Here is a 12,561-nt window from a genome sequence, read left to right on the forward strand (position 1 = left end):
TGGGCTGGGAAGGTGCTAGGATGCGGGCGGGATGCCGCCCGCACAGGGTGAGGTGTCTGAGATGCTGAGTGTGGGGTGACAGGTGCTGGGGTACAAGGGGCTTGTGTCTGGGAGCAGGTACCCGGTGTGGGGTGCAGAGCGCAGGGTTCTAGGTGTGGGGGTGCCTGAGTGTCCAGTGCTGGGATGTGGAGTGCTTGAGGACGGCCACCGGTGCCGCCACCTCCTGGGGAGCCAGCCCACATCCCTGGCCCAGGTGTTGTCCTACGGCTTCCAGGTTGTCCTGCAGCGCCACCGCGTGGCCGCCGCGGGGCTCGCTCTTACCCGGATGCAGCTTGGCTGAGGGTCAGGCGCTAGGCTTCCAAGAAGGATGGACGCCTCCGCGGCCCTGCACCCCTCTCCTTGGCCCCGCGTCTTATCTGCTCTCAAGCCCTCAAGAGCCGTCTCAACCTCTGACCCGCCGCGACCCAGCGTCCCCACTCATGGGTCCCCCAAGGGTTACCAGCAGGCAAGCACTTTCTCTTCAGCCCTCCATGCAGCCCGAGTTCCCGCCTTCCCCAGGACGTCCCTCGTCTCAGGACACACGCCTAGGGGCTTCTACCGGCACTGACCTGGGATGCCCCATCCTCTGTGCCCACGTAGCGTCCATGAAGCTGGTCCTACCAACACCTCATCTGTGTCTTCAGCACTATTTCCTGGGCTCACACCCAACGCCTGGGACTTGGCCTGAATCCTTCTGACTTCTTCCAGAAGATTCCTTGGCTAACCCCGTGTTCTCTGCTGCTCTGTCACCGCCTCCATAGTCTGACCCCCCAGGACCCCTAACCCTGGGGACCCTTGACCACGACCCTGACAGCTCTCAACATGCTGCACGTGTACCGCTGGCCAGCCCCCCAGTTCATCCTCCCCATGTGTCCTGGACCGACCAAGCATCGGAATGACTCCTGTTCTCATGTGAAGCTTTATCCCAGAACCCTGGTGCTTAGTGGCCTCAAAAAGTGCCTGTTTTAGAGGAAATTCCCTCCACTCTGCCCGCGAGCGCCCACCCTCCCCTCTGCGGATTGGCTCCAGCGAGGATATGACACCAGCAAGGCCACAGTTGATTGGCTTGTAGGGAACCAATCAGAGCCCTTATCTGGGAGTGACGCTTGGCAGTCTGGGAAGGTGGGCACCCAGCGGAGACTGATCGGTAGGCCTAGAAGTTGGAGGGAGCGGGTGGTTGGAGACGGTGGATAGAGGAGGTGGATGGCGAATGTGAGCCGCAGAGCGACAAGGGGCAAGGGGTCCCGGATGGCTTCCTGCGCTAATCGTTCATCCGTCGTCGGGGTTGGTGGAGGTTCCTGCCATGTGCTCCTTGGGCTGCCATCCGCAGGCCTGCAAGACCCTGTTGACGCCTGTGCGCACACGGCAGGCCAGCCCACAAGGCTGCACTTGCACGCTACCTGCTCCCTGGGTCTGCGCATCAGGTAAGGGCTACCCCATTGTCACCTTCCCTAGAGGTCCTCCCATCGGGCTCCCAGCTTAGCTTCCTCCGGTAGGAAGTGTTCCAAGCTGTGGATGGTGGCCGAGTTGCAGGGACGGCTGACTGGGCTTTGGTAGTTGTGAGGCAGAATAGGGGTGGGGTGGGGTGTCACTGGGCCCTGAGTTTCTTTTCAAGTCTAAGAAAACTCCCTCTTCCCCAAGACCCAGTGACGGGAACCCTGGCCTTCGTTCCTGCTACCCTGACTTTGAATCACTGATTCTCTGTAATAGACGTCTTCCTGCTTGAAACGCCCAGAGAGCTGCCTCTTTACAGAGGTTCCCATGATGCATAGTTAGGGCCAGAAGTCAGTCCCGGAGAGAGACCCTGGAAGACAGAGACCCAAACTTGATTGTATGCAGTGATGATCTCATTATTATGTCATGGACTGACCTGTGTGTCCCCCTAAAATTCAGATGTTGCAGTCCTAACCCCAAACACCTCAGACTATGCCCTGATTCGGAGAGAGGGTCTCTACAGAGGTGAACACGTTAATTGAGGTCATTCATGTCAGTCCTGATTCAACAAGACTGGTGTCCTCATATAAAGGGGAAATTTGGACACAGATGGGCACACAGGGAGGCTACGTGAAGATGGAGGAAAAGTCCAGTGATGCTTCTCCATGCTACGGCTTGCCAACAACCAACAGAAGGTTGGAGATTCCCCCTCACAGCCTCAGATGGAGCCATCCCTGCGACACCTTGAACTCAGACTTCCAGCCTGCAGGCTGTGAGACAATGCATTTCTGTTGCCTGAGAGGCCCAGCCTGTGGTAATTTGTCACGGCAGCCAGAGCAGACTACCACAGCCTGTGGCAAATAGGACACAGGTAGTGGAGGCCTGCTTTCGCCACACACTTTTATGCGATGACCTGGAAGGAAGCACTTCCTGAAAGCCAGATTCTGGAAGTCCAAGTAGCTGCAAAGCAACGTCCTGGGGGAAATCAGGGCTATGGGGCATGCGAGTGATTTCTGACCACACTGGGAAGATTTCATTTTAAAAAACGACAAGCAAGGGCTTTAAATTCTCAGTTCAAGATAGAGTCTGAAAAGCAGAAAATGTGTAGGACTACTATAAAAGAAAATCTTATTTCTTGTAGCAGGACTGTTGTGTCTGGATATCATTCCCCCGGTTCTTTTCTGCGGGTTGTAGGCTTACAACATTAATTGAATTCTCAGCCTCAGCAGGTCATTGTGAAAGAGTCAGATGGAGAGAGCTGAGTGGGCTGATCTTGACCCCCTCATAATCACATCAAGCCTTGCCTGCCAGCAGAAGCGACCCTGCTCCCCATCTGAAGTGTCCTTCCCACCCCCTGCTCATGAAGACCCCACCCCAAGCAGGTAGGGGGAGACCTGCTGAGAGGAGACTGATTCTCCTCAAGACCCCATCCAGTAACCCCATGTTGCCTCCAGATCCATAACTGCAGTGAGAGCCCAGCTGACTCCAGGGAAGGTGGGGGCACATCCCAAGAATTCCGAGAAATTGCTGACTCACACTGGAGAGTCTTGGGGAGACCTCACGGGTGCACATGGCAGCCAACACTGGGCGAGCTGGACAGGGTATGAGCGCCTGAGACTCTGGGCCGCACTGTTTGCTTTCATCTGTACTTGGACTTAGTATGGCCCAGCTGAGATACCAGGAATCTCTTGGCATAATACAGACGAAGGACTCCAAGGGCTGGATCAGATAAGGACTTGACATGAATTCATCAGGTGCAACTCACTCACTGAGCTCCTTGTGTCCTCAAGGCACAGGCACTGGACAGAGGCCCCAAGAAATCCCTTGGTGAGGACCTCAGGCTCTTGAAAAGCCCTCCAAGGTCTGCAGGCCAGGGAAGACAGTAGAAGCGCTGCCCTCAAAACAGGGGCCCTGATTTCTCCTGAGAACCAGGAGGCGCAGGCTCAGAGCTCACATGGGCAGGTCACTGGAAAAGGCAGAAAACCCAGCAGTAGTCACAATGCACGGTTCCAGAGAGCCCTTGACACTGGCCAACTGCAAAAGCTGGACAGTCTCAGAAAGCCTCAATGGATCATTAAGCAACGAGCCAGATCTGGGAGATAGAGATCTGATGGGAAGGGCCTTAGAGGAGAATCATGACCTCTCACCCAGTTCCGGGACTGAACAGAAGGGAGAATGGGTTCCTCATGAAGGGGTCTATGTAGTATGCCTGGCAAACCTCCCCCCAGTGCCTGAACCATTGTGCCAGGTACTGCTGCTGCCTAACAACCTCCCCCTGCCCCGGCTCTGCACTTAGGCAGAGTCAGCAGGGAAGGCTCATCTCTGCTCTGTGGGATGCCAGCTGAATGGCCCAGCTGATGGGGGATAAGAACTCCCCTGACAAGAAAGCGCATCTATCCAGAGAGCAAGGGATGCTGACTCCTCCCCACACAGCCCTCTCCACGGACTGCTGCTGGAATAGATACTCTGGATATGGATTTGTCTCCGCCCACTCTAGGAGGCTTCTGCCAGCTGCACTGTTGTGGACTTGGAAGCCATTAGTGGTGTCCATGCAACTCTGCTTCTGATCAAGGAGTTCATTTCACAGAAAGGAGTGAGCGCTGGGGATGTGCCATAGGACACCTCATCTTATGACCCCACCTGCCCAGGACTGCTAGAAAGGTGGTGGGGCCCATGCAGACTTGGCTGCTGTCTCAGCCTGGGCGACCAAACCGGGCTGAGTACTGTGATCCCTCATGCCAGCCAGGACACACGAGTGGAAGCCAGGGCTGCAGGTGTGGGTGGCACCCCAACCTATATCCCTGATACCCCATGGAGGCTTCTTCCGGGACCACGGAACCAGAAGATGGGCTCCCCTGGGGACTGGCCACCGGCCCGGATGACAGAATCGGTGGGGCACGCTGCCTAGTTGACAGTTCAGTGGACACTGGAGATCAGGGTTGTAACATCAGTAAACGCAGCATTTTGTGCATCCGAGCCGGCGGGGCAGTGATTTGTGAACAAGATCTCTGACCTGGGAGACGGTCCACGCGGTCACCCTGCAGGGTTCCCACCGTAGATGGAACTTCTAGTCTTGAAGACCAAGCAGGTGGGGCCTTCTGGAAATGCACCTGAGCCGCACAATCCAGGGTCCCTGAGCCCCGCCCACTGCAGGTCCAGCCCCTTATCTGGGCGGGGCTTCCGTCCTCAGACGGCCGCGTTCCGCGTTCTGCGGTGCCAGGCCCCGCGCGGCCGCCGTAGCGGGGGTGGGTTGGGCCCGGATTACGGTGGCCGTGTGGCACGGGGCACGGGTCCGACCGGGCAGGGCGGCGGGGCACGGGCCGGGCCGGCCGCCATGGGCAACCTGTTCGGCCGTAAGAAACAGAGCCGGGTCACGGAGCAGGACAAGGCGATCCTGGTGAGATACCGGGCCCTGCAGGCGGGTGGGCGCGGGCCGGATACCCCCGGACCGTACGGGGAAACCGAGGCTGGGCGGCGGCAGGCTGCGCTCCGCTTCTCCAAGGGGTCCGGTCCCTCTGGCCGCCCAGCCTCACGCCCGGGCTGCAGCCTCGGAGCCCGTCTGGGGCGATGCGCAGTGGGCTCCCCTTGGGAAGCATGTCCGGGCCCGGTTCCCAGCGAGTCTGAGCGAATCCTGTCGCTGCGGGTGTAGGTGGTCCGGGTGTGGCTGAGCTGTGCTTCGGGAGGCGGGGCCCTCGTTGTACTGTCTCGTGGTTGTACCTTGTCCGTGGGCGAGTCCGCGCCTGCGGGTGGGGCTTCTAAACTCCAGCCCCAGCCCCGGCCCGGTGCGGGCTCGGAGCCTGCGTGGCCGACTCAGGTGGGAGGTCGTGGGGAGGGGATATCTGGCAGTGGGGCCTCATTGCTGCTCCCAGAACTGGGGGACTAAGCAAACGCGCTCATTGTGGGACGGTCGTGTTCTGTGTGCTTAGGACTCAGGCTGGACTCAACACCTGTCCCAGTCCTTGTCAAACTTACAATCTGTGCGGCCCCTGAGGAACGAGCCATTGGCCCCGAGCTTGTGGGCTGCCCTTGTCTCCAGGCCACTCCTGGCCCTCGAAAGTTTCAGATGATGGTGATGTTTCTATGTTTCTACCTGTGGATTCCAGCGTCTTTTTCTGGAGAGCACTGATATGAAAGTTAGTTTCTAGGGAAAGAATCGTGTGGTATGTTAAGTGAAATGACGTGTTGAGAATAACCCATTTTTTTAAGAAAAGTGTGTCATGAAGGAGAGAGCCTAGAATGTGAGTGGAATCTACCTTCGCTTTCTTTTCTAATTTTCTGCAGGAAGAGTACGTAATTTTTGGTACTAAAAAAGAAACTAACTCAAGTGGCAGGTTGTTTTGGGGTGGGGTGGGGCGTGGTTTTACTGTGGCTTCTGAAACCAGAAGTTATAAAACTTTTTAACTGAAGTTCCCCTTGAAAAAGAGGCCTGTTTGTCACCGGAGAAGATCAGCTGTCGTTGGGTTTTTATTGTGGTTGCGGTCCGGTCCCCAACATGTGCTGGCCTCCATCCTGGGCTTCTGGGCCTCTGGCTGAGCAGGAAGCCCCCGAAGCTCTCCTTTCTGTTGCCAAGGATACACGTTGGTGGGGTCGTGACAGGAACAACTCAGTTGGCACACCACAGAACAAACTATTGCCTGATGTTTTCTGAGAATGAAAAGCTGAGCTGAGGAACCTTGAGCTGCCCCGGGACCTTCTGCTGAGACTTCTTGTTTTACAAAGGGGCGGCCTGGCCACACCTGCCTCCCTCTGGCTCTTGCCTGACATTTTGTCCGCCGCCTGCAGAGTGGGTGCTCAGCCCCTATGGAAGAGAAGCAAGTCAGAGTTGAGCCCGGCTGATAGGCTGGCTATGGGGTGATATCTCATTGTCAGCGGACATCTCTCATGTCAGCGTGGACAGGACATGTGGCTGCCCTGAGCCACCAACCACAGAGTGCACTGGGGCAGACGGCCTCTAAAAAGGGAGCTACGGAGCGGCCGCTTTAGACCATGTCCATGCCGGGGGCTAATTTCTCACCATGTTGAGTCCAAAAGATGTGCACACCCTTGACTCACTTAACTCACTCCTGGTAACCGACCCTGAAGACGTCATCTTCCATCGGAGAAGCGCCCCACACTTGCAGGTGCTCACCGTCAGCGTCACCTGAAATGACGGAATTTGGAAGAAACGTAAATGACCTAAAACAGGGAAGGAGAGGCTAAGGCGTGTAAATGGCCTTGCATCCTTTTTGGGACAGGACTCCAGGGTGCCAGGTGCTTCGTGAGTCATGTGAACCCATCACCTCAATGCGCTGTCTGTTGTCCACCCACGTGTAGTGGCAAGAGACAACAGTGGGGGAGCTGAAGGCATATGGCTGACATCCCCAGGGGGGTGAAGCTGGAAGGGACGGCCCCATCTCCAGCTACAGCTGGACTGGGCTGGTGGCACTCAGGTGGCCCTCACCAATGATTTTGTGTCGTCTCTGCACCTTGGAGGTGGTGGCCACACTCCCTGACCAGTGCTTACACTCCTCGCTGTCTGGGGTTGGGGGGTATCCTGGGGGCTTGTAGGATATCCAGCCTCATCCTGGGCCTCCACCCCCTAGATGCCAGCGGCATCCCCAGTGGGCCAGCCAGGAATGTCTCCAGGGAGTGTACCACGTGCCCTGGAGGGCAAACTGGTCCCCATGGAGAGCTCTGTTTCAGAGGATGCGCTTCCATGGGTGGCAGCTGGGGCAGCCTGGCCTGTGGGGGGCCCTACGGTGTCCCTGGCAGTCTCTGTGCCTGCTCTCCTGGGCACTAGGTAGCCCACCGAGTGTCCAGCACTGCATGGGCCCGTGCCAACACAAGGCCTGCTCTCCCAACAGCAACTGAAGCAGCAGCGGGACAAGCTGAAGCAGTACCAGAAGAGGATCACCCAGCAGCTGGAGCGGGAGCGGGAGATCGCCCGGCAGCTCCTGCGTGACGGCAGGAAGGAGTGAGTGGGGTGGGACCAGTGTGCGGGGGAAGGAAGCCATCCCCCGTCAGCCTAGAGCTGGGCGTGGGGTAGGCCGGGGAGGCTGGTTGGTGCTGGGCCAGGACATCCAAAGGCCGTGACTGCTGGGTCCCCTTTGCAGACGGGCCAAGCTGCTGCTCAAGAAGAAGCGATACCGGGAGCAGCTCCTGGACAAGACAGAAAACCAGATCACCAGCCTGGAGACCATGGTAGGCCTAGTGGGGGTCAGGGGTATGGGCCATGTAGGCCAGAGGCCCCTCAGAGAACTGAAACCCACCATTTTCCTTTCCTGGACCCTCAGCCAGAGGCTATGGAATGGGTCAGGCCTGGAGGCAAAGGAGAAGCTTTACTGGGAGCCTGATGTTCTTAAGGGTCTGGGGCTGGTTGGCTGCTGCAGGATTGTGGTTGGGGGGCTAGGCCGCTTCTGGGTGGTGGGGATGGGGGGCCGGTTCTGCCCCAGTGACTGAAGAGGTGTTAAGATCTGCAGGAGGCTCCCAGGCAACCTGGGTTCAGGGTGCAGCGCTCGGGTTGTGCTCATTTACTAACAGTTTTGCTGTTACAAGCAGTCTGATAAGAGATTCTTCCCAGGCCCTCTCAGTCCCGCCCAGCTGGTGGTCAGGGCACCAGGAAAGGACAGAGGGAAGAGGAGGGCAGAGACCGTCAGTCTTGGGGACAGTGTGGCCCTAACTCCCATCGTGGGTCTGCGTGAGGCGGCAGAGAAGGCGGGCCCCTGACCACACAGGTCTCCTCCTCAGGTCCAGAGTATTGAGTTCACCCAGATTGAAATGAAGGTGATCGAGGGGCTGAAGATTGGAAATGAGTGTCTGAATAAGATGCACCAGGTAAGTCTTGGCGGGCTGGGGGCAGAGAGGAGAGGGAGCCTTGTGGACCAAGGAGGGGGCTTGTCCCTGAGGCCACAGCTGCACCCAGGCCGTTGGGCATGAGGGAAAGTCAGTCATTATGAGGAGAGGCGGACCATTTAGTAAGACAGACAAACTCAGGAATATTGACCCGAGAATAGGGACTCCAGCTAGAACTTGGATCCAGAGATTCTAAGCGTGACCGGAGGGATCGCCTCTTCAGAGTGGGGGAGGGGTGTGGTGAACTAATCAGAGGACTTCCTGGAGGAGGTGAACACAGCCCTGTCTCAGGAAGCAGCACAGAGGTGGATGGTGAAAGGAGAAGTGAGGTGCAGAGAGGCCACGCCCCAGCCTCACCCCATCTCGTTCTCGATGAGTGGATGGCAGGTGGGGCTGGGCAGAGAGCTGAAGTTACGTTGCCTTTCTGATTGTCCAGTGTGGGGGCCAGTCAAGCAAAGGTGTTGCTTTGAACCCAAAACAAATTAAGTCATGTGGCCAGAGAAAACTTTATATTTGTTACTACTGCTAGGGTTGATCTGGGTGCCAGAAGGTCCACTGAGAAGGGCCAGTAGGGGTCTGAGAAGGTCAGTTGAGGCTTCTGAAAAGACTGGTCTAACTGCTCCATGCCTGTGTAGACAGGCCCTACCGGGGACATAAATAACCAAAGCTGTTACTTACAGACATAAATAACCATATCCCACTTGGCGTGGCTTCCTTTAAACAAGAACAGAGGGGCAAGGCCGTGTGCGCTGCCAGTGCAGGTGGGCTTCACGAAGGGGCTTCTGTCACATGCTTCACTGACAAGACTCAAAAACTTGTAACCAATCAGGTGATGTCCATAGAGGAGGTGGAGCGGATACTGGACGAGACGCAGGAGGCCGTGGACTACCAGCGGGTACGTGTCGCCGTGTCGGGGCCGCTGTCTGGCAGCCAGGGAGTGTGGTGGCCAGTGGCCAGCCCTGCCCGTGAGGGCCAGGCCTTCCCACGCCACACGGGGGCTGCCTGTCTTCGTTCAAGGGAGAGCAGCCTTGGGCCGGGGCTGTCTCCTTCCTCCATGAGGGGGCACCTCTCCCCCTGCCCTGGCCCAGCCATGCTCTTCACCTTTGCTCCTCCTTTTGCAGCAAATAGATGAGCTGTTGGCAGGAAGCTTCACTCAGGAGGATGAAGATGCCATCCTGGAGGAGCTGGACGCCATCACTCAGGTAACAGGAGCTCTGGGACTGACGCAGGCTCCGGTGGAGGGGCCCCCGGGAGGCCTCTGCTCACTGGCCTCGGCAAGCACCTGCCTTGAGTTTCTCTTGAGCCCACAAGCCCTGGTTTTACAGCTGGTTTTACTTCCCTAAGACAACTAGCATTTGTTCTAAACCGAAGCTCCTTCTCCCCGTCCGCCTGGCTGGCCACAGGGTGGGACTGGCCTGGAGAGAACGTTTTGCAGGTTGTCCACCGGGTGTGGCAAGTCTGAGAGTGAGCCCAGTGCACAGAGCGAAAGACTGGCTCACCTAGCTCCCTCGGCCCCTTTCTCCCCAATGGGCAGTGGTGGGGTTTAGATCAAACGGGTGCTCTTTCCCTCTTGTGGTGGGTCTCTCGCTGTCACTGCCACGTGTCGGCCTGGAGGCCTCTAACTGGTCAGCCGTCTCTTCAGACCCTGAGTCTGCTCCCTCAGAGGACGTCTCCATCTCTGGGGGCCCCTGCCTCAGCGAGCCACATTCACGCCGTGCCCACCAGCCTGCCACCCCGCTGGCCATTGGCCACAGGAAAGCAGGTCCTGAGCACTGCTGCTAGCCGTCTGAGGGGCCCCACGTGCACCTGCCCGCTGACTCACCTCCTCCTGAGCCCCGAGAGGCAGACCCATGCTCAGTGGTTCCGTACCCAGGAACCAACCTGGGCACCACCACACCAAGCTGGGGCACCACCGTGGCCCCTGACCTGCATGGGCACCTGCTCCAAAGCCCTCAGCCCAGACTCAGAACAGAACTCTGGGCGGGGAACCCCTCAGGGTCCAGGTCATTGGGAGCAGCCACCTTTTGTGGTCACCGATCTGAGTGACAGAAACGCCAGAAGCCAAGGGTGTGCGTGCTGCGGCGTCACGTGCCATTTAAACTCCGCTGAGAGCAGCCAGGTGGACAGGATGCTGTCCTTCCCAGGACAAGGATGGGGCGAGAGTGTCTCACGGCCTTTACCCTCTGTCTCCCGCAGGAACAGATAGAGCTACCAGCGGTTCCTTCAGAGCCCCTTCCTGAGAAGATCCCAGGTACCCGCCTTGTTATGTCCTTTGGAGAACAGTGCCTCCTAGAGCAAATCATGATCTCCCGGCCGCTGGGCCCTGCCCTTCCTCCTTGGTGAGGTTCAGGTCCCACCTCCGTGCTGGGTGCTCAATGGTACCACCTCAGGCAGAGTGCAGCCTCGCCCTGGGGTTGGGCCCAGACCTCTGAGGGGTTTGGGTAGCTTCATAAGAGCCAAACCCCATTCAGAGAGGCGAGTCCCAAAGCATCAGGAAAGGGCACATTTAGCTGTGCGGGCTCTTCCGGGTCCAGCCCAGGACCAGCCGTCCTTGATTCGTCACTGGGACGACCTTCCCTGGGGCATCGCTAGCACCTTCAGAAATCCGCCTTCGTGATTCCTCTTCGGCTTGCTGCTCCTTGGCCTCCTTCCGGGGTCCGTGGGAGGGTGCACGCCCGCCGCTGCGCTGTCCCAAGTGCCTGCGCCCAGTGCCTGCTCTCTGCCAGCCGCCCGGCTTCTGTGTATGCCTCGCCTTCCCCAGAGCTGCGCCCGTTCCTCCCAGAGCACCAAGCCCTGACCTGGCTCCTTGCCACCTCTTGTCCTTTTCGGGAAGTTCCTGCCTGTGGGGTGTTCTGTACGCCACAGACATCTCTCTGTTTCCTCCACAGAGAAAGTCCCCGTCAAAGCCAGGCCCAGGCAGGCGGAACTGGTGGCAGCCTCGTAATGCGGCCTTCTCGCATGGGACTCTCGGGGACTTCGGAGGACTGGAGCCCACAGTTTGGGTGCGTGGCCAGCCCTGACCGGGCTCCCAGGAGGCGGGCGCCGGGCCAGGCAGGCCGGGTGCTGACGGAGCGGCGCAGCACACACAGGGCTCCCGGTCGGGTTGACTCTGCGGAGTGTTGCCCTGGCCCTGCTGTCCTGCTCTCATTTCTGGATTAGATGGCAACATTCAGATCCTCCAGCCAAACACAGCTTCTGAAGCTGTGCTTCCCACAGGCCACGGCCAGGTTCGACGCTCCTGGTGCTGGTCACACCGCCCAACCCGGGTCGTGAGGCTCCACGAGCCAGTGTCTCCACAGCGCTGTCTTCTGTTCAAGGCACCTCAGACCCCGCCCCGCCCTTCCCCTTCTTCCTGCTGCTCTCATTAGCTCACGGGGGCTTTGGCTAAGGGATCCTTGGCTTGGTCTGGCTCCCTGATATGCCCACTCTCCATGCAGATTTGGGGGTGAAAACCTCTGTGCTTCTGTGTTGGCGTTTGGGGGTGGTAGATCAGGAGGGGCACATGCCTGCTGGATTGCTGACTCTCGGATCTCTGCCCGCACCCCCCTCTCTGGGGCCTTACGCTGAGGCCCAGTCCTGCCAGGACGGACGTTCCAGGACGGCCAGCAGGTCCAGCCGAGGCTTCCCGAGCTGTCAGCAGCCAAGCAGAGACTGGGAAGGATGGAAATGCCTTCCCTAGTTCATGATTCATTTTGGAATTAAGACAATCTCACTGAGATTTCGCTCCCAACAAGAAAACAAAGTGGACCCTCCTAGCCCCAAGACAGGCCAGCCCCATATTAAAGCTGACGCCCATACAGCCTGCCGCCTCGTGGACTGGGGTCTGTGGAAGGGCCTGGGGGGGTTAGTGTGGCTCCTGTCTCTGGTCCTGGCACACGGCCTCTTGACCCTCCTGGGATACTTCGGGACACTTGGTTGGTCAGTGCCACATGGGGCCTGGGGACTCAGGAGCTGGTGCGGTTCTAGCCCTGCCCAGCTGTGGGTGGAAAGCAGGCCGGGACTCTGGGCTCTGGCAGTCGCCTCCGGGGCAGCTGCCTGCAGCAAGGTGCAGGGTGGTACTCTGGCCCTTCCTCCCTTAGAAGGGATGCTAGTGGTTTCTCTTCTTTCGGGGGAAAGACCCTTTGCGTCACTCCGTGGCAGGTGGCCGGGAGGTTGTGCAGTTTAGTGTCTGCAGGGTGAGCGGGTCTGGGTTAGAGTCTTGTGTCTAGGGTGGGAGGCCAGATGCCCCAGGGAGCAAGCAGGCAACAGCAAGGAGGG

At 58.5% G+C, this 12,561-nt stretch overlaps 1 protein-coding gene across 1 annotated transcript; it reads left to right on the forward strand.

Moving 5' to 3' along the window:
• The first annotated feature begins 4,692 nt into the window (after positions 1 to 4,692).
• CHMP6 (charged multivesicular body protein 6) lies at positions 4,693 to 12,103 on the forward strand. Its single transcript, XM_006064168.3, has 8 exons — positions 4,693 to 4,870; positions 7,317 to 7,426; positions 7,566 to 7,653; positions 8,200 to 8,286; positions 9,134 to 9,199; positions 9,426 to 9,506; positions 10,501 to 10,555; positions 11,193 to 12,103. Exons 1-8 carry the CDS (start codon positions 4,808 to 4,810, stop codon positions 11,246 to 11,248), a joined length of 606 nt encoding a protein of 201 aa, XP_006064230.1. The 5' UTR covers positions 4,693 to 4,807; the 3' UTR covers positions 11,249 to 12,103.
• Positions 12,104 to 12,561: the final 458 nt, after the last annotated feature.

This window comes from Bubalus bubalis, chromosome 3 (genome assembly GCF_019923935.1).
Source record: "Bubalus bubalis isolate 160015118507 breed Murrah chromosome 3, NDDB_SH_1, whole genome shotgun sequence".
NCBI classification, from domain to species: Eukaryota; Metazoa; Chordata; class Mammalia; order Artiodactyla; family Bovidae; genus Bubalus; species Bubalus bubalis.